General features: G+C 37.6%; 1 protein-coding gene across 6 annotated transcripts in view; it reads right to left on the reverse strand.

The window, feature by feature from the left end:
- Window positions 1-2,621: 2,621 nt before the first annotated feature.
- Window positions 2,622-22,531, reverse strand: part of UTRN (utrophin) — a 366,002-nt gene continuing 346,092 nt past the window's right edge. For all 6 annotated transcript variants that reach the window (XM_026066463.1, XM_026066461.1, XM_026066459.1 and 3 more), the window contains 6 exons: window positions 19,984-20,142; window positions 19,360-19,603; window positions 12,756-12,864; window positions 11,248-11,340; window positions 6,400-6,422; window positions 2,622-4,795 (listed from right to left, as the gene is read on the reverse strand). In XM_026066463.1, the coding sequence (XP_025922248.1) occupies window positions 4,787-4,795; window positions 6,400-6,422; window positions 11,248-11,340; window positions 12,756-12,864; window positions 19,360-19,603; window positions 19,984-20,142 (637 nt within the window). In that variant the 3' untranslated portion in view covers window positions 2,622-4,786. The remainder of the gene's footprint in view (window positions 4,796-6,399; window positions 6,423-11,247; window positions 11,341-12,755; window positions 12,865-19,359; window positions 19,604-19,983; window positions 20,143-22,531) is intronic.

A 22,531-nucleotide genomic window follows, 5' to 3' on the forward strand; every position in this document is an offset into this window, starting at 1 on the left:
GTACAGACTCTGCATCTGACTACAGCAAAGTAGCACCTTTGAAATAAGGTTAAGACCATCTGGTGATGGTTGAGAAGGAAACTGCCTCATCACACCCATAAGAAATGCTGGCTACTAAGGAAATGTCCAAGTTTAAGCCCAGGGATTTGTTTAGATACTTCCCCCTGCCTCCTCAGCATTCATAGCTATCAGGGCAGGTACTTTCTCCTTGAGAAATTTTTATTCTTAAAACCACATAGTGGAAGTAGCACTCTTTATGTGGACAAATGACACTTGCCCAGGCTGTATAGAGATGGACTCTATACCATCCCCTGGCCCAGAGGATTCAAATCCATAATCTTAACTTTGAGGAAAATCCCCCTGTGAAACTACTAGAAGGCAAGTTTCCAGCTCCTGCTGTGATGACTGACCAAAAGAGCACAAGAAGATGGCATGGCTTGAACACAAGAGCGCTGGCACATGAATCCATTCAAGTTGCAGTAGTTGGTGCTCTAACCAAGATGTCATCTAGAGAAGCAGGGCATGCTTATCATTGCCTGGGCTATGGACCTGACTGAGCAAGGCACCTGGGGAGCAGCCAAATGTGTCTGCTCACCATGCACCACCCCTTTTGAGGAAGGCTGCCAGAGAAATGCCCTGCAGGGGTCTGACCTGAAATGGGTGCTGCTCTGGTCTGAGGAGAGCAACGACCTTTACAGCATGTCCTGAAGCATGATTTTAAGCTGTCGGGGTACCCTCCTTGACACATGAAAGCTTTACAGAGCTCTGCCACTTCCTGCGTTAGTGATCAAAGTACTGAGGGTGCCAGTTCTAAATCTGGGCACTTAGCTACGTATAAATTATTTTCAAAACCAGGCCATGGTACTGATCCACACTCTTATCCTGCTGCTTTCAACTCTACAAATACACACAGTTGGAGTGTAAATTCTTCTCTTTAAGATTTTCTAATTTAATATCTTTAACATAGTAGAATTTCGCTCTTTGACACATTTAAAATCTGCATTTAAAACAGTAATTTGAGTCAAGATATTGCTATTTCTGTAATCAAATTCCTTGTTAAACTGCTGAATCATTTAAATGCCATGTAAGCAACCTGAGCTGCTCTACAACTTTTTTCCTAAACATCCTTTTACAAGCTAAGGAAAATGCCAGTACTTTCTGACACTTACATTTTGTATTGATTAGAATTTTAAAAAAAGAGGAATCTATTTTAATAGATACTAAACATAAAAACAGCGCCAACTTCTATTATAAGGAAACAATATAAAAATATTAGGGTTGTGGATTTTTTTTCCCTTTAAGTACAGTATCTAACATGTTCATTAACACAAGCCTAATGCAATACTTACTTAAGTCAGAATGTGATAATATACCACAGGGCTAAAAAATATGCATTTCCTGACTGAATAACTAATGCAGTGTTTCAGTTGAGGATGCTGACTGAATGTCACTGAAACTTGAACACTAAGTTACAGTTCTAATATTTGACAGTGCTTCAGTTGTTACTGCTGTTTTGTTTTATATCTACCTATCTCTTGCTTTTTTAAAATAAAAGCAGTCTGCTGCTCAGCTGATCAAATTTAAAATCTGCCATGCAGCTGAGAAGGATTCCAAACTGCATCACCAAAGATGCAAGACCACAAAAAGTATGCACAGACTTATGGGAGAAAATACTGCTTAACCTCATTTATATAAATGCACACCAGTCCAAAAGGCTAACTGACGGGCGAGTGAAGAGTTAACAGGACTGAAGTTTGTCAACTGATATGCAGAAGAACTGAGAGCACCAGAGCTGACGTGCGCAAAGCTGCTGAACAGAGGACTTAACAGGACTAAAGTCGTCTGCCAACCGATATGCGCAAGGACTGATGYGCGCAAGGCTGCGGAATGGCAGCGTTAACAAGACTGGAGARGTGAAGTCTGCCACCTGGAATCCGCACGGACCCCCGGGGAGGGGAGAAGCGATACGGAGGTGTTGTGGTCTTGCCTCGCCAGCAGGGTCCTCCCGAGCAGACAAACAGACAGTCCTGTGATTGTGAAACTTGCTAAAAGTCAGCAAAAGCAGTGTTTGCCCAGAGCCCCAGCCGTATAAAAAGAGACTTGGGAGCTAGGAGAGTTTGAGCAGGGACGGGAACGTGACCTGACCATCCTCTCCAGCTGGACCGTGAGTATCCCCCCCCTCCCCTTTTCCTGGGACGCTGGGTTAAGGTAACTCCTCGAGGTTGAGAGCCCTCTCACTAGGAGAGTGAACAAGAAAGCTTTCAAGCAGGGATAAGCAGTGCTTCCAATTAATAGCGCAGTAATCGACAGTTTCAGGTTATCCTTTCTAAATTAGTAATCGCATTATTTTAATGGATGTTACTAATCCAAGAACTTGTGTGAGGAAATAAACATCTTTTTTATTATTATTATATTACTGTCTCAGTCATTGCTATCGAACCTTCATAGCATGACAGCGTGACACTAACATGCAGAAACAGTTTAAGTATGGACTACCCAGCACTCCTGTTAAAATTAACTTCCTTCAGAATGAAACTTACAGCATGTAGCAGATGAGAAGTGCCATCCCTGAGGACTGAAAAACTTGAAAGAACTCCATACTTTTTCTCATGTTACTGCAATATATTCCTTTTATTTATTATTGTCTCAGAGAAAGAATGTTACAATGTAGTGTTTGAAATAGCATTTACTTGGCAGCAGAGGACAAAGGATGCATACAAACACAGGCAGAAAAACAACTTTATACATAACCTCATATTCAGAACAAAAATAAAAGCCACCAAATCGACTACTGAGACCTTTATTTATGTAGGGGTTTATTTTTAAGGATTCTTTGCTTAGAGAATGATGTAGCTTGATAGAAGCAAAGTACTTTGCAGARAACAGAGTATAAAGCTATTTCCAATACTAATCATGAAGATAGGTTTGAGGTAGAAAGGTGGTCATGGCTTTCCTCTTCTATAAAACATCTTTTTTTTCTTCTCAGAATAACTACACTATCTTTTTAATAGATGAAGGCTTTATAGTGGCCAGCCTCTTCTCTCCCCACTTTGCCAATCTTGCTCCACCTGCCTGGAAATAATATCTAGCTTTTATATAGAGCTTTTCAGATACTAATTAAGCCCTACAACACCTCTGAGAGGTTAGTACTATCATCCCCATGTTACAGATGGGAAAGCTGAGGCGGAGTGGTTAAACAATGTGCCCAAGGGTTCAGAAGGAACTGGTGCTGGAGCCAGCACTGGAACTTGGTCAGTGCTGTGCCCAAACCTTTCCTAGAACAGCAGCTGTCCAGTAGTGAGAACTGTGGATGCAGAACAACCTAGCTGACAACACTTTGCTAAAATATTAGAAATTCCTGACCTGTATTTATATATTTATATATATCCTCTAACACCTTTCCAGAGCTGTACAGAACTTATAACTCTTTCAATACCATTTGGAGACTTTTCTTCTTCAGTAATAATTAAGAACAGTTTAGTTTTTCTCCACTATATGTGAAATATATTGCATGCAGTTTTACCAACTAAAGGTATGTCCTGAAATTAAAGCAAGTGTCCATGCAACATTGTAAACTCAGTGAAGGCATTAAAATCTCTTATGATAATTTTAAAACTAGAGATCAGATGATCAGTGACACAATGTTTCCATAATTATCCCTACTCGAAGCATGTAAGTAAATGAATTCATCAAAGATAAAGATGAGCTGCAAGATTACAAAGCCAGATGATAATATTTAAGTGCACTGCAGTGTTTTGAAGAAAATGTTCCATCACTAATAGYATTGGAAAGGGCTTCCCATTGTCTCTTCATTTCCAAGAGGCAGACAAAAGACTTGTGTGTGTTTGGATCCTCAGAAGGGGATCTCATGGAAATGAGCTTTACTTCAGACTGTAAACTCCAAAACTTGAAACAAGTTTGGCACAGCAGGGAACAGCAAAACTTTGTGTCTCAATAAAGTTAGGGAAGATTACACTAATTTAGACCTTACTAAAAACAACTTAAACTACCATCTAAGTCCTCTTTTTAGCTATCTCCTGATTCAAAGTAAAGTAAGGCTTAAAAAAATAATCCTCCAAATGGAGTGTGTTGGGTGGAAATAACTAAAAGAAAGCTAAAAATACCATTTTGGTACATGATGATTATTATGACCTGAAATGCAGGTTTACCTTTTTTAATAGAGTTAAAATACTGTAGCTTGCACCCAATGGCAATTTTTGTTAAACAGTAACAATACTGCAAGTTATGGGAACTTCATTTGCCAGTCCTGAAAACAATTCAAGGGTCTTCAGAAATCTGTGTGGTCAGATGTTTAACATATAAATAATCAGTATAGAATATTAAATGTGTCAGAACATAACTGAGGGTATTTTACAATGTAAAAGCAAAGAGCTGAAAGGAATGTATAAATGTAACATTTTGCTCCAAACTCCTTATGCAGTTCTCTTTATGATTATCAAAAGAACGTATATAAAGCCCCTGCCCCTTTTCCCACGGCTGTATATTTATACAAATCAGTGACAAATACTCCACTGCTCATTAATTTACAGTTGCATAGAAAGGGAAGAAGAAGAAGAAGAAAAGAAAAACAATACTATAAAAACAACATCCTCATCTTTGGGTATTCAGTGTTTTACTATTTCAAGTAGAACACGCAGTCAAAGCTGAACAGCATGTTCCAAGGTCCCATGCAGCCTTCTGATGAAGTGGAACTTGTGATTGGCATTTTGTAGAAAAGGGCTGTACTGCACATTAGGAAGCACGGGTTGCTGTCCAAATGAACACTTCACATTGCCTGTAATGATGAGAAATAGCCACGTCAGTACAACATTAACATGCACAGTCCTCTTTACAGAGCTCTACATGCTCAAAACTCTGTTTAAGGACTCTGACATAATTTTACAAATACCCTAGCTTTTAAAAGATTAGATGTATTTTGGCCCAAGATTCAGCAAATGACTGAGATATAATTTTACAGAACCCTAGTTTTACTGTACTGCAGCGTTTAAAATTCTTATTCAATAAGACCCAAAGGATGCGATGGCTATAGAGTTGTAACTGAAACTTGTAGGCTTTTCACAATCTACACCCAAATGCTTGGAAGTCAAACAGGAAAGTAGTTTGCCCAAGTAGTAAAAATGGAGAGTGTACGTAGCCTGGATTCAGATTCAGGCCCTTAAAATGTAATGCGTATTTCCAGGCTCCTGTTTCAGGATTCTGTTCTCTGCAAAAAGACATATATCCCTCCTTTAATGGTTCTGGAATGGTAGATTTGGAGTGTGAGGTCATCTGTGAATCATCCTGTATTTAAGGAATCATGCCTTTTCAGGAGGATGAATCTCATTCACTGATCACACTGAAAGCTATCTCTGTGTCTTCTTAGAGGAAGGATTTTTGGGGGAGAAAAAACCCCCTTCTAATTCAACTTCTTAAGGGACTGAAAACCAAAGTTTGAGTGCAGGACATAATTCATCTCATACCCTTTAGAAATTCCTGTCTGGTAGGGCAATCCTACAATCCCAGATACTACAATCCAAGTAGGAGTTTAGAGCAATAATACTCCATTTTCAGACACTAATTTCAGAGAGGTCTGACCTTGCAAACTGGATTAATGGACATGGTGAAGCAATTTGGGGGATTAAATAAATGGATTCTACTACTACTTTCTTCTGAAGCCTTGGACAGCAATTTGTCCTTGCCATTAAGACTGATTTAACAATGAAACTTTGACAGAACTCTGCAATGACACAAGACCATATCATTCCTTACTGGTCATAATGCAAACACATTTGCTCTAATATGAGCCTAAACCTATAGCAGGTGTTTCTCCTATTTCTGCTACTTATGGCAGAAATTTAACGGACCGTTCATAGCAGGTAGGTTTTTGAGAATTCAATAGTATCTAAATACCACATTGATTTCCATGTTTTTGCACACTCTGAGACTAGGCAGATTTCTGCTTTAGGTTTGTACAATGGTTGCCTATTGGTAGACAGCAGCTTAATCTAATGCCTTAGGGTACTGTGCTATTCTTGATCCATAGATCCTCCTGGAATCCAAGCTGTGGTGACCCGGCCACAAGGACATATGGATGTCTTTGCAAGAACCAGCTTAGATCTTGCAGAGCTGATGCTGGGTTGAAACTAATTGGATGGATTTGAGCTGATTCCATACGGTCAGCATCCCAGAACTGCACACCACAATACTTTTGATAATACCTGCAGTAGCAGGAGCTTTCTATTAGCTGGGATGTTCCAGAATCCTGTTATATAGGTCCAGCTTCCAAATAGCTGGCAAGGGAAAAACAGACAAAAACTGGCCACTGTGCTTTAATGGCACTCTTCCACTTGCTTTACTTTGCCTCTAAAGACTATACAAAGATGTAAACACGTCTCATACCTGTGATCTGCCAGGGAAACTTGCTGCAAATAGAAAAAAAAAAAAAGTTTTAAAATTTGCATGATTCTGTATCCTGGCTGCTTAAAAACAGTGTCAAAACAATCAGTGCTACAGAAGAATAGGAAGATTCTGAATCTCAAAAAAATAAACATTTAACTAGAAGAGTGTTGTAATGGTCTGTATACAACTTCCTTCACAAATTTATTTTTTTTACAACAAATTTATAGCATTATGAATACAGAATAAATGCATTGTTCCTTTTTCATCACTTGCAACCCTACAGAAGTATGGGGACTGCATTATAAAACTGTCTGTTCAAAAATATGAATCATATTAGAGCTTGGTATGTTATTAAATAATATTAATATATTATTGAGCAATAATACCCACTACATTTACACTCTTTACATTCACAGAGGAAGCAAGTCTCTGATTTAGTTAGMAATTTAAGACAAGAAATGCATGGAGGAGTACAGGGCTGTACTGCAACAACAAAAAGAACATGAGATAATGGAAAAGTTAACTTAAATTTTAACATGAAATAGTTGCTCTTTCCCCCATTTCTTTTATTGCATCAAGTTTGCAAGTTGCTTCCTTACTTATTTTAGTGTGATTCATCAGTTAAGATGGGGGGAAATGAGGTAATTTCGTGCCACTTTTTCCCTCTAATTTCTTTTAATACACTTCACAGAAATGTCCAGTGCAGCCTGTAACAACTCTCTCCTCCTGACCTACTCTTCAGAAACCAAAAGTTAGAGCACATGGAATATCAGCACAGAATATGCACAACAATTTTTCTATGTTATTTTGAGCATCTTTTAGAGGTAGTCCACCAACTCTCAGGGCTCATCAGACCACAGGGTACAACCACTCAACACTGTATGTTCCCAGGGCTGGTACAGCTGGATTCTTCTGCCTTCTTAATTCAGCCTATGAGAATTCAAAACTACATTTCTAAACTCTTGGGAAAGGCTCTTAACCATTAGGCTGGAGACCCCCTTGAAGTTGTCACTCTTCAAAGAGAAATTCAAAATTCGTGGCATCAGACACATGTCCACAGCCCACAGCTGAGCTAGAGACCCCATAATGAGAGCTCTCCATTCCTCCCAATTCCTCTCGCAGTGAAAATCTTCAACTCCTGATCCTTGTTGTTTTTTCTACATTAGACAGCAGAGATCCAGGTGAATATGCTATCATTCCCCTCTCTTGCAGAAGTTTTGAAGAGAGATATCAAGTAGATTGTGACATCTTGGATGTTATAGCAGTAATAGCCACTTAGACACTGTAGGTAAGAGATTGTAATGCTACTATTGGATCCAAAGCTGTCAAGATACCCAGAGTATCTCATGAAGACACTAAGTACTCCAAAATTTCTGTGAAGTTATAGGGAACTGATAGTGCTGAACAGCATGCAGAAGTGCCCTCAGGAGCACAGATGATGACCGGCAGGCAACGTTTCTAATACACATTTATCACCATGTTAAAAAGATTGGCCTGGAGTTACATCAGTCATAAAAAGCCTTCTATTGTGAGCTTAAATTTGTCTGATGGAAGCTGATTCATAGAGCACAGAAATGTTGGCCTCTGCAGGTCATCTAGCCCAACCTCTCACCCAAAACAGGACTATTGCCAACAGTCTTGACTAGTCAAGTCTTGAATGTCTCTAAGGATGGAGACTCCACAACCTCTCTGTTCTACTGCACTATACTCCCTTTAATTCAGGAGACAAAAGAAATGAAAATGCTGGCAAGTACACAAAGTAGTATTCTTCCTCCTTTCACACAACTGGATTTTTTAATCTGCTTTCAGAAGGTTTCTCTACCAGCAGAAAGAACTCTTAGTTTTTTCAGTTGTTAACTTTTTCCCCTTACAGTTAGGCAGGAAAAGTATTCCTTACTATTGAAAAAGGTCAAAAGCATCTTATCTGTGGAGGATAATGGACCCTTATCATGGTCCCAAGGACAAGTTAATGTCATTAAAAGACACAAAGCTTTCCCAACAGATTATTTTTGGGCTGCTAGACTGCACTACAGAATGTCTTCCCTGAGGAACTGTGCTTCCACTAGGTTTTATTTTTTAGAAGCTGCAGCTATCATGTTTTTGCTGCAAGGCTCCTCATGTCATTAATTTAAGGCATGGAAATTACATATTAAACACTAGTTGTACTCTAACATTGGAACTCCCATAAAAATGACAGACAGCACTCTGTCCTTAGCTCACCCTCTAACAATGTTTCATTTTACATGTCACACATGCTGAAATACCCAAACAGAACAAGGGGAATAAGAGAGAGAGTTATGTTAATACTAAAAATTTCTATCTGTCTAAATCCCAGAAAGCTCCGAGATGTGTGCTCTGTTCTGGAACTCACTTGGTCGCAAAGGCAAGAATTCTGCACATTGTTGCACACCTGCCTAGTCCTGAGGAGCAACCTCATAAGCAGGGAGAGAAAAAGAAGCATTATATCCATAATCGAAGAATCAAGGGACAAAAAAAAAAAATCATTAAGAGYAGTGCTGGCCTAACTCTATGAATAACTGCTTCATAAGGAATATTTGGAATAAGCAGAAATATTGATTTCAGGATGAATTATATCTTGAAAGGCTATTAAAACAAATAGCATAAAAAAGGAGAACAGTGGCACTACTATACAGTCAGAATGGGGCAAAACTAATCTAAGTAAGGCTCAGACCGTAATAACTGTCTTTAACAAAAACTGTAGCCAAGGCAGGAGAGAACAGTATTAATGAGGATGTAAAAGAATAGCTTTTTTTTTTTTTTTTTTAATGGACATGATATGTAAAAACAAGAAGGCTGTTCCAATAAAACTTACTTTAGGTATAAGAAGGAAGGGTAAGGATATCATTATTCTTTAAGGTTAGGAATATAGTGATGAACTTAAAACAGATTGCCTAGGCAGTTTGTGGAGTCTGCATCACTGGAAGTCTTACAGAACCAGTTAGGCAATTCTCCATCAAGAATGGCAGATGTGATGTGGCCATGGGACAAGATGATGGATTAGATGGTCTGTCATGGCCTTCTCAAGCAAAACTCAAAGGGTTTAATGTACTCCTGTTAAGAAGGCCAGATTGATAGTCCCTGTTCCAGTCTTCTGAAACAGTTAGTATATGAATCTGATGTGGGTAAAAAAAAATACTGCTAACAAATCTCTCAAGTGAGAGATATTGTCATAGGACCAAACAAGGGCAAACATAAATAATACCTACAAAGTGGTGCACGCTAGTTTGGTTTGAATTCTGCAGCAGGATATCAGTGASAAAAGTAAGAGTTGCATGAAATTTGGAACTGCTACATCTTTTAATTAGGGTAGTACTCCTTTCACATGCTCAGATATGTTTGCCATGGGGCCATGCTTTTCAATTTCAGTCCCTCCTGCCTCGTTTGAGGTATTGTACCATGGATATTAAATTTTCCATGTTTCCTGCCTGGGGAGAGCAGGCATCATCACGCTGGCCCTGACACAGGAATGCAAGGGAGTTAAAGATTATCCCATTTTCTGCAAATTGATTTGGGCCAAATATCCAATAGCTGCTATATTGCTTACATATGCAAGACAGGAATTCAAAAAATAAGAAGTGACACTTTGTGTTTTCTACTGATTAAAATATATATTTGTGTGTGTGTTTGTGTGTGTGTATGTACACCAATGACCTATAAATCTTGATTTGTGCTGAGTAGCTCTTCTGCCTACTGACTTGAGGAGAGATGACCCAAAACCTTAATTTGCAAAGCAGTGGGCTCTGACTTACTGAACTTGCTCAAAACCTCAAGGGGCAGCTGAAACAACTTCTTTTGCTGCATCCTAGTTTGTTTTCTCAAAATGTGAAAAGTGCATCTTCTCTAATGTAGCCCTTCACAGCCAAGCAATGTATGAGCAAAAGATAAAAGGAGTATTTTAATAGGATTCACTGAATTTAGGAAATAAGAAACATTCAGATAGAACTGTGTTATATTCTAAAGAACTGGGCATGAACATCTCCATCTCACTTGTGCTTTTTAAAATGGCCATTGTTACTACATTTCGTTTTAAAGAACTGTTGAAAGTTTAAGAAATTTTATATAAAAGTTTCAGTACTGTTTTGCTAAGGCAAAAGAGCTGAGGCTGAATATATATACGTATGTATACATTTTTAAAATACAGATTAAATAACAAAGTCTCCATTTCACCCCTCTGCCAAAGACAACAATCCCTACAATTTACTGATAGAACCAAAAAGATAGTTATTCATTCTTGTAACTGCAGTGACACTCTGGAAGGAACAGGATCAGTAGAAATGTATGTCAGCCAATATAAAGCAAGCATATGGAGCTAATTGGTTTTCTTTTTGATCTCTCTTTAGTAGACACTGCATAAGATATTAACTTTCAGTATATTTGAGCAGGGAAAAGTGTTATGTGCTGTGTTAACAGTTATTTCTTCTGGTCAATTAGTTCAATAACTAGTTCAATAATTAGTCCTGGGAGCCAGGATCAGGCTACAGTCCCTCCTGTTGCCTGAGGCTTTTTTGCAAGTTTTAAAAGAGAAGAAGCATTCAAAATTTCTGAATCTACATTCACTTAATTCTGCGTAGAATGAAAATTTTGTATGGAACAAGAGCCTTTTCTTAAAGGGAATCACTTCTATTTAATACACATGAATATTTGTTTATTTCTCTTCACAAATACTGCATATTGAGCAATTTTAAAGAATCAAATTATGTTGCTTGTATATCTTAGCAAGAAATCTTATCAGAGTTAAGATCCTTTCCTAGTCAATACTGACTTTTTTCTTCAGAAGTCAGTCTCATATTCAATACCATTCTCACAGACAGATTTTGTTACACTTACAGCAGCAAACTGGAAATGTGCTGTTGATTTGCTCCATAACATCTGTTAGATCTGTGCTGGTATCATGAGGAGGGACTAGCAAGTCATCTGCAGCTATGACAACAAAAAGAGCAATAAATTTAATAACAAGAAGAGAAAATTTAAAAAAGGACAACACCATCCTGAAAGGCATCTCATCCAAACTTCCAGTTAAATGCTCCTTTATATTTCAAGTGAGACCACTACCTGAAGCCTTTGCAACTTAACGTGCAGGAACTATCATTGATAACTGCCAGCCTTGGGAGAGGAGGTAGAATTTAAATTATTGATTTGCAGCTGAATTCATTTCTCCATTATTAAAGCTTAACCACCACACCCAAGATTATCCAAGGGAATTGTCCATAAGTATATAAGAATTTACAGTTAAAATAAATAAATGTTTAGCAAGATGAGGGAATTATACTTAATAGCTGCTCAATTAATATTCTGTCCTATTTTCAAATAATTTGTCATATAGCTTCCAAAGTGAATACATTATTCATTTTTTGAAAAAAAAAACAAAAAACTTTAGACAGTCTTTATTCAATATGCAACAGTAATTTCAATAGTGTTAAAATTCTCCTTGCCACCATTTTTTTTAAAATGATGCTTAAAATTAGCCAATGGAATGGTTAGGGAACAACTGACTCCATTTTTGACAGTGTTATTAGTCACTGCATCAAAACAGAGTCAAAGAAGTTCCATGTTTTTGTCAGATAAATTAAAAACACGTGACAATGCTGAATGAAAACTTTTCAGTGTGAAAGAGAATATTTTTCCTGTTTTCCATAGAAATAAGATCATTTTTACCTATAACACAAAAGCTTGGAAACAAAGACAGGGAGGAAATTGAACTTAGATAATTTGAGAAAAATCTTAGATAATTTGTAAATATCCCCTAATTTCTGATCATTATTTCTGCTAATTCCCAATGGAATTAATGAGTTCTGCTAATGGAAATTTAAAGTATCTTTCAAGAGAGAAAACCCTTTAAGTGCAGAGGCTGTACACAAGTTCCTAAATAATTCCTAAAGATGTGAAGTCTTTGAGGGGTAGGGTCATCAAAATACCAGGATAAGCAGATGATACACAACAATGTTTTAAGCAGCCATCAGAAAACTTCTATTACATGTTTTTGGACATTTTTCCTCTATGTGACAGACTATTTAGTTGCATACATGCAATGTAGGATAAACAGCTGTTGGCTATTTCATTCTAATGAAATCCGATTCTCTCTTCCATAACAACAGATTAGCCCAAGTAAATCTGTTTGTTGAAAAAGGATGGGATGCAGGACTCTATAGATAGAAATCAGTAATTCAGAGTTGCGTGGATTCTTGTGATAAAGCAGCTGTTTGCAACAGCTCCAGCTGCAGCAAATCTTATTCCCAGTAGCATCGGAAAGATCAGTTCCATTTTATTTATTTGTTAATCTCTTCAGAAAGACACAATTAAAACTATTTAGTAAATACCTGCAGTCCAACACTCACCTGTTTGATGAAACTGTGAGCTCATCTCTTGATCGAGTGGGTAGCTGAGTGCAGAATGCTGGGGCGAAGCACAGGGAGAGGCGCCGTTAACTGTGGAGTCTGACTCAGGCTACGTTAAAGACAAAGGTCTGTTATAATAATATACAAATTTAAATAAATTAGATCTACAGAATTGAAGTGTGGGCTTGTATGTGGTCATCCTGCTCCTTTCCTTTTCTTTATGCTATTTCTTGTTTTCTCTCCAAATTATTGAACGTTGGCTTAGGTCAATACAACTACTAGGAAGGAAACCCAACAATTTGTTATGAGACTCCAGTTAGCTTCTTAATGTTCAGCTGTCAGTGTGCACCACAGAAACACAATCTGTTGTTACACACAATCCAAATGGTAGCTACCCTCCTTTCTGCCAGGGACCCTCAGTCAAGCTATACATAGGGACTATGCCATGATATTGTGACTGAGTTGGGGCATTCAACTAAGCTGCCCTTAGAAGCTTAACCAAGGCAACCAATCATGCCCTGAAGCAACTGATCAATCTTGAAGAGTTTTGCAAAATTCCTTTGCAATCAAGCCAAGTGCAGACATTAGATTCCAGGAGAACTCTGTTAAATCTAAGCAGCAGGAGCTATCCATCACTCTCGTGGGAACGGGTACCTGGTAGCATGCAGGACTCGAAGAAAAACTATGCAGTATGTAATTTCTAGAAATCTATGAGGAGGAGCCCATATATTCTGAAAACTGTTGTAGGCAAGCCCTGCTTAACTCCTAAATTTACCAATGAATCCAACAGAGAACCTTGTATTATATTTAGCTGTAAATATGTATGTGTTTGAGAATATATATATACACACATATATATACACACACACGCATGAACATGCACACACACACACATATATGTTGATAAACAAATAAGAAAAGATCATAAGGCTTCTTCACTATAACAACTCAAAAATATTGGAAGAGATTTTGCTCAGACATTTTCTCCTCTCTCTCTCTCCTTTTCTCTAAGAAATCCTTTGAGGAAGAGAGTAGTTACACAGTATTTAAGCTCCAAAAGTGACTATTCTGGAAAACCAGAAGCACGTGAAAGAGCATTTAACATCTGAGGCAGTTATGTAATCTTAGCTGAAATGGTTGCCCCCATCATTTATCTTTTTGAATGCAAATCACTGAATTACTTCCTAACAGTCTAAAGAGTAGAATATTCAACTAAATCTGATAAAAGCAGACACAGAAGAAATACAAAAATAACATTACTTTTAAGCTTTTTTGGAAACTAATAGACTGAAAAAGCATCTGGAACAGCTATGAATGAGACTCACTCAGTGTAAAGAGGAAAAATACAAAAACCAGTTAATTTATGCACAATCTTTGCTCTTTTGTAGCTCACCACCCTAAGTACAACATTCAATTTCAACTTACGAAAAAACACCCTTCAACAACACAAAATTGAAAATTGTTGAACAAAGAGAAAAATATTTTCTTTTATATGCAGTGGAGAGGAATAGAAGGAAACGTTCCCTCGAGCACTCAGTAAATCTGTTTTTCTCCTCCAAATCTCATCTCTCTTTCAGTATGACAATACCAACTTCCAGCTTTGACTAAGAAGAATAAATCAAGAAATATTCCTCTGCATTCAAAAGACAAAGAAAAATGGAAGTGCTTTCAAGCCAGCCAAAGATTTTACTGTCTGACACTCATATGAACAGTGAACACCTATCGTCACTTGCTATTCAATATCAGGCTTCAATCAAGCTACAGAGTCTAGGTAAAATGAGTTTGCTGCTGTTAAAGAGGCCAAAACTCCTTTGACAAGCCAGGTAATTCTGTATACAAGCAACCTCTGCTCAAGAAGTGTTTAGAGCTGTAATGGTACAGAGATGAAGCAAATGCTGCAAGGGTTAAGAGTTACTTTAGTATAGAAGAAAGCTAGCTTCAGCAGCAGGGTGGCTGCTTGCCCACCTCACAAATAGACTGACACAATGTGAATCATTCAAAACACAAACTTGCACCTGGACTGGATCTCCGTCTCTCTTCAAGTGGTAACTGTGGACAAAAAGTACAGAGATGACTAAGGGAGGAAGAATAGTGCTGGACTTGATACAAAACTGCAGAACAGCAACACATAAGCTAAATCAAGGATGGTGAGGCACTGCAAAGTCAAGATTAATTAAGAGGTGTCTCTGAACTTAAATGAGGAGCTAGTAGCAAAGGATATTTAGTGCTGCTTAGCAATGCTATTGCAAATGACAGGAAAAAAAAAAAGCCAACACAGAGCGTGAGGACTCAGTGGATAAACTAAGAAGAAATAAAACATGTTAGAGTACTCTGCACCGGTGTAGCATATATTGCCACAACAATCAGAATGAAATAGTGCTGCTGGGTTTTTAAAATAAAACCACATCCCTTATGATCAGAGGACAATGTCTGATGAATTCATGCTTTATTTAAACATACTCATAAACGTTACACTACACAGTTTCAATGCCTGCTACAAAAAAAGCCAAAAGAAATCAAAATCCTCCTGTTCCAAATACAGAACACAGCTAGGCGGATGAACTGTGGGTTTTGGAGCAGCAAGGGAAGGGTTCCAGTAGTGGAATAAATGCTTTCATAATCAAATACTGACCAGCGTTAAATGCAAAATAAATCAGGATATAACTACATGTAGTTACATTATTTAACAGCTTTTCTGTGAGAGAACCTGAGGCACAGAAAAGTCATAGGCTATCATCCAAGACTACGAAACGAGGACCAAGAACTCGTACTCAACACTCACTAAAAGCCTGTTCTACTTGACCCTTGCTGCATAACACCTACGATATCTAATCATTCCCACGATCAGTCCCCTTCAGGCATTATGAAGTTCAGGCATTCTTATTCAAAACAACCCGGCAAATAACTTTTAGGCAGAAACCACAGGAAAACAGCCCTAGATTTTACCTTATGTTATTTGTCCCTGAATAAACAAAAGCAGAGGGACAGATCAGGCCTCTAGGGGGATAAAGGGGAAATTTCCAAACCCATTTTCTAGAAGGTAGCATATTTCTTCTGATGAAGAAACAAATAAAGATATGAAGTCACAGAGATGTTCCTCCCCAGAAACCTTGGAAACCAGGGGATTTTTCTGTATTACAGCAATTTTTAAAGCATTTTAAAGGAGATGCTTAAAAATTTATTTTAGCACCACAGTGTGCCTCCTGCTGGTGTCTTTCTCAAGGAATAGCTTGAATGGTTCTGTGGCTTAAAGGGGTAGATAAAACATACGTGTTCTTCACTTGATTCACTTTTGTGGGGAGAAAACATCTCTGAGTCACAGAGAATCTCAAAAAAAGCTAATTCCCTTTGCATACCCATTACAGATGCTTCTGCTTGTTACAAGCTTATTCTCCCAGCCACAAAAGAAACAGAGCTCTTCTCTGCTCTTTTGGTAAAGCTCCTCTGCTTTCAGGAGAGGGAGCTGCAGTCCCTATTTACTCTGTCTTACAGTCCAACATATCCATTGATAGACGATATTAACTTCCATTTACTTCAATCTCAAATCCAATATGAAACCTCTGTTCAGTAGCTCAGGTAAGCAGAAAAAAATCCAAACAGACTTTAAATGCCTTTCACAATAAGTCTTATTTCTATTTTGCATGTGCAATATCTAACGGGGCTGTAGAAAGAAAAATGAAAATGGATTCTTTATTTTTTCTCTGTATGATTAGCATACTGGTATTGAAGTATGTACTTATTATCTGTATGATTAACATATTGGTATTAAAGCATGTCAGTTCTGTTTCACCTTCCTCTTTGGCACTATAATCAATCAGGTGGACAAAAATGACATTGGTGTGACAGCTACCAATCCTTTGGGCTTGCTAAACTAAAAATAGTATGGTCACCTCAGAATCATGACCTGAAGTAGGCAAATGTGTATGTGAGGATGCATGCATATCTCTGAAAAATGTGCCCCCTAAAGAATGCCTTGGAAAGCTCACTCATACAGATCAAACAGTTACTACAGAGAAGCTTCTAAATTTCATTAAATTTCTCCCTAAATGTCTGTGGGTAGACAGACTCATTCCACATCTCTTAGGGAAAAAAAGGCCCAGTACTTTTGGATTCAGTGACAAGTTATTAACCTAAGCAACAATCAGGAGGCTGAATGGAAAAGAGAAAAGGAGAAACTTGCTCTTGACAGAAGTGAGAAACAAAGAGATGACATGAGATGCCAGTTATGGCAAAGTCGTCACTACTACAAGAAGGATGGTTGCGTCCTTTAATACCAGTAATTGTTAGAGGAGTTTTACAGTTGCTAAATGTTTTGACATTTGGATTTAAGAGAATCTTCCATGCAAATCATCCAGTCCCATTCATGAGAAAAGGAATTCCTTATACCCACTGAAAAGATAATTGGGGCAGTCCATAAAAGTAAAGGAAATAAACAAATACGCTTAGATCCCCAGTTGGCTGCTGATAAAGTCCTACACTTAAAGCAGTGAGAAAGGTAAAAACTTTCACAGACTGTAAATGGCCTAGATGACAGAAAAAGAAACTTTCTAAAAAGTGGTCATTTTTTCAGATGGAAGAATCTTAAGGGGGCAGTAATGGGATTCAGTGCTGTTTCATAAGTGTACTAATGTCAACCTAAAGAAGCTCCAAAAATGTATGCTGAAAATTTGGATTATTTACAATTTCTGAATCCCCTGTGAATCCTCCAGAATAGGAACTTAGGCATCACGGTAGACAGCTTGCAAAAAAATCTGCTTAGTGACAGCGGAAAACAAACAAACACCAACCCCCCCAGCCCCAAATAAAATAATGATGCATTTAGAAAGGCATATTGAAAATCACAGAAATATTATTAAAAAAAAAAAAAAGTAGACCCTCTACAATACTGGACTTAGTTCCAGTCACTCCTTTAAAGGAGGACAGAGAGAAATAGGACCAGCTTTGGGAAGGGCATTTGGAACAATCAGAAGCACAGCGTGACTCCCACAGATGAGGGAGATTTTGGAGAGGAAGCAAAAGAGCAACAGTATAGTAAATCAGGTTTAAACAATCAGAAGTACTAAAAAAGGTTGACTATGTTCTATCTTACTCTAACAGAAACCAAGAGCTGCAGAATGCCCAGAAAAATCAAAAGGTGAAACTGATTAAAAAAAAAAAGAAAAAAAAGAAAAAAAATTGCTTTTTTTCCTTTTAGCACAATACACGCATTATACCCTAAAGGCCTCACTAAGGACATTATGAGGATTCTAAAAAGATTTCACAATTATATGATTAATAAGATTATCCACAGTTACATTAGAATAAAAGAAAGTTTGAAAGGGTGAACACTTTCATGCTTTAAGAACTAAGCTGAAACTAACTGTGGGTTTGGCAGAACATCTGCATTGCTATTACCAGCTGTTTCAGCAGACTTTAAGCCTTTCCCTGAAACACCTAGTAGTGGCCACAGTTATCAAGATATTTACTTCATGAACGATTGATGTGAACAGTTGTACCAGTTCTTGGCTTCCCTTTTAAATATTTAAGCTACTCAAATACTGATGAAAGATGCCAGAATGACAGTAACATCAACAAAAATAATTCTGCTAGAGGGGTAGGGAAGCCATGGGAACAGACGCATTTTAATGCTGTGCTGTCAAGACTACCTAGAAAAATGAGAAAGCCAGCCACTGAAAAAAATTCCTGATCACTTTGATAAGTCTACCATCAAGCAGGAGCTTATGCCATTGTGATATCCGTTTTGTGAGGTCTAGTTCTTAGCTTAGTTAAATTCTCTAAGAAATACAGCCATTCACCTGGCTCATGGAAGCCAGGAACCATTTGCATCACTGGACTCTGACCCAACTGTACTGATTATTTAGGAGAAAACATTCGTACATTCTTCATCATTCAAGCTTCCACACAGGATACAGTATAAACAAACATCTCTGACAATACCTTGTATAAGTTACTGTTGGTATTTTTATAATCTAGATGTGCATATTCTGCCTTCAACACTTCCTCTTCCAACAAAGAAACCCAACGATCCCTAGCTACTGAAAATTGCTAAAAGTCTCTTGCCTGCAGCATTTGATTATTTGTAGACCATTTTGCTGTTGTTTACTGGTCTAAACGTGTTACTCAAGAAAAACCCCTCCCCCTTTTTTAATGGAAATAATTTCTCCCTTGCTTACAAGACAGGTATCTTTGGCAGGCCAAGAAAGGCTGCAGTGTCCAGGAACCTTGGCAACAACTAGGACATTTTAAAGAGGCTGGAGAGCTGAAGTAAAATAAAGGCTGTGACTGGTACCACTATTTAGAAAAAGGCATATATTTTCTTCCCCCTCCTCTTTAATTTTGGGAAAACTGTTGCACTTGCTTGTTGTGTGTTATTCACTTCATGAATTATCACGATCACTCCAGCACTTGTAATTATTTTGCTTTCATTTTGACTTTTACAATGGTAAATGCATTCATAATAGATGATAAGAAAAAAGTCTCTTCATCCTGACTGAGTTCAACAGATCAAGCTAATTTGGGAAAAACATCTGCAATAAAATTCCAACACCTCTGATTCACCATCACACAGAAACAACGTTGGAGAAAGACACCACTATACATTTACCTGCTCAAGTAGCTGCCGTAGCCGGTGAAGCTGAGACTCCAACTGTTTATTGTGATCTTCCAATATTTGCATTCTTGCTTCCAGGCGACCTTTATGCTGCCTTAGGAGTTTAGCTTCAGCAATGAGCTCAGCATCTTCCGAGGCTTGCTGAGGTGACACAACAGAGTCTGGGGGCGATGCAAGAGGATTGATTCCTCTCCGAAGATGTTGCTCCTTTAGTTGCTCATATTCTATCTGCAGACTCCTGGTTTATTAAGAGAAAAAGAGAGTGATGACAATCAAGCAAATTAAAATAAAAACCTTTCTTAGTTCAAATGACATTATCACCTCCAACTACAGGACACACGTAGCTCATACAAAGGTCTAGTCCTGACTCCCAGTTTATGATAAAAAGCATATGCAATAAAGTAGAGGTGAAACTCAAATATTTTGTCACAGTCCCACACTCTTTCACCTAACAAAGAGTCAGGCTATGAACAGTGCTTTGACTGATTCTAAGCTGAAACTGCGACTCCTGGGTCCATCTCCTCATCCTCTCCAACAAGAACTGTATGTAGTACATGCAAGGTTAAAACAATGACAGCAAGGTGACAATTCAGACACCAGGCAGGATGATTACGAGACCTTTGCTCTTCCTCAAGGTCAGCGATGATGCGCTCCAACTCCCCCCGCTCTTCCTTTTCCACTGACTTGAGTATCTGAGCAGGACTCTGTGGCTGACTCACAGGCGACTCTCCTCCCAGAGTCTGACAATACTGCTGGATAAGGGCATGTTCATCTTCTCTAGAGTAATAAAACAATGTAGATTTAAGACAGGCAGTAATGTGTTTATTATGTGAGCTAACAACTTTGCCAAGCTGAGGGGGTTTGTTTGTTTTCTTGTTTGTTTATGACAAAGTACTCAGAGCAGAACATAAGCCTGCAAGAATCTAGGGTATAACTGTCAGATGTATGTAGCTCAGCAAATTGTATTAACATTTTTCTGACTTATTTCAAAAAAATATACTGCAAAAACCAGACAACACATAGCAAAAAGAAAATTGAACTGTATTAGTATAAAAGACCATTTCATTTTAATGTATGCATAAAGACCAAAGGCTGCTGATGGTTCCAAAAGAAACAGTGAAAGCAAGAATCTGAGATAATATAAACCAAAAATGATTACTTTCAAGTGCCTTAAATATAAATAAAACCAAATGAACTACCTGGTAAAATAACCACTACCTGGTGGTATCTTTATTTTGACTACAAATATCCCTAAACTTATAGTATTTCTTAGGAGACAGTTTTGGTGTGCTCAATCTACTTAATAAAAATTAGAAATTAAAAAAAAAAATAAATCACAGAACTCTCCAAAATGTGATAGGTGAAAGAATCATCAAATATCTAGATAAATCAGTATGGGCTGCACAAAGGGGACTGACAATGCTGCAAAGATCATGACATGGATTTTGAATTAGTCTTATATTTCCACAATTTTTTTTTTTTGGTTGTGATACACATGTGACACATTGAAACTCTTCAAGGGTAGCAGTTATCTTCCTCCTTACAGATTCGGGTATAAAACTAAAAGCCTAAGACTGACCTTCTTTTGACTAGCACAGAAATTCCATTCTAGTCAGGAGATAGAGAAGACCTAAAACTTTCAATTATGCTATAATATCCAAATGATTTTGCTTTTTTATACATGCCTTCCTTCCCCACTTGCTGGCTTTTTTCCATAGCAATGTCAGAGGGATAGGAAGTGAAAGATACCATGCCCTAAGAGTAGTTGCTTACTTACTCAAAAAAGGATAAATGAGAAGCAAAAAGACTATATACTATTTTTAAAAGAGAAATTCCTGAATCATAGCAATAAGACTGCTGTAGAACGCACTCTTCTCTTCGCCAAATGCCTTTCTTTGCTTGACTTGCAAAACAGAGGCTATGTACATTACTATATAGTGAAACACTTTCCATACAAACTTTATCCTAAAAATCTTTTAAAGTTAAAATATGATCAACAGCAAAAATAAAGCACATTAACAGTATACACACATGTATTCAGATTCATCTGGGAAAGAGAGAGAGCAAACATCCAGTTGTAGGACACTGTAGAGGAGACACTTCATGTACCAGATGAACAATGGATATACAAAGATAAAAGAGCAGAAAACTACAAGGAAGAAAGGAAGAGACAAGAGAGTAGGCCTGGAGAGACACATTGGATGGGCTGAAACTCATCTGACAGAGCAGGGTGGAGAGATAAGGAAGCAGACTGTTTAAATCTTGGAGGAGAGCATCCATGATAAATAAAGGCAAAAGGTCTTTGCTACTGGTTTCTGCTTGTGGGGCTTTATCACTGGAAGAGAATCTAAAGTCTAAAAGGTTTTTGTATGTATACGTGTACTGTCTTGAGTATGAGTGTGATACAGATGAGCTAGTTTTTAGATGATTAGGGCACCAGTAGCCCAAGAAAATAGTAGGAGAAGAAGGGAGAACTTATTTGTTATTGAAGGTACACTCATCTGTTTACATCAGGTGATTCCCATTTTCTTTAGAATATAGTTGAATGTTTAGATGTTTAAAAGAAATAAGAACTTTTCCATCATTGCTTGGAATGGTTATCTCACAAGATTTTACAGCCACAAAAGCTTTTATGCCAACAACTGTCTTGCAAAATCATGCAAAAACTTTTGCAAGATGTTGGCAGAACTATTCTCTGCTTTTTCAGACAAGAGAGACCCTATCTTGCCAAGACTTTTGAAATAACTTATTGAAAATTTCTCTCATAACAGAGTTTAAAATATATTAACTCCAAATTTCTCATTTAAGAAACTCAGAATGATTTTTTTCTTAAAAAAAACAGTATACAGCTTTTTAGAATTTAAACTTAAAAAGACAGTAATAAATATGAAACAGATTTTTCTGCATTAAAAAAAAATCTATCCTGCACTAATCTTTTTCTGCTATGGTTGCAATGAAGTAACTATTCATTATGCTGTTCAACTGATTGTGCTGTGACATAATGAAAAGTATCCTCAAGCAGTGTCTTTGAAAGGGCATAGTAAAAACAGGAAGTTGGTAATAGACAAAATATTTATTTTTCAAATAGAARTGTAATAGAGCTTTTCAAGGGGCCTTTTCTATTTCCTTCAGTTTATTAAAAATCTTACAATGTAAAATATCTAAA

Source organism: Apteryx rowi, unplaced genomic scaffold (genome assembly GCF_003343035.1).
Source record: "Apteryx rowi isolate R43461 unplaced genomic scaffold, aptRow1 scaffold_241, whole genome shotgun sequence".
Taxonomy (NCBI): Eukaryota; Metazoa; Chordata; class Aves; order Apterygiformes; family Apterygidae; genus Apteryx; species Apteryx rowi.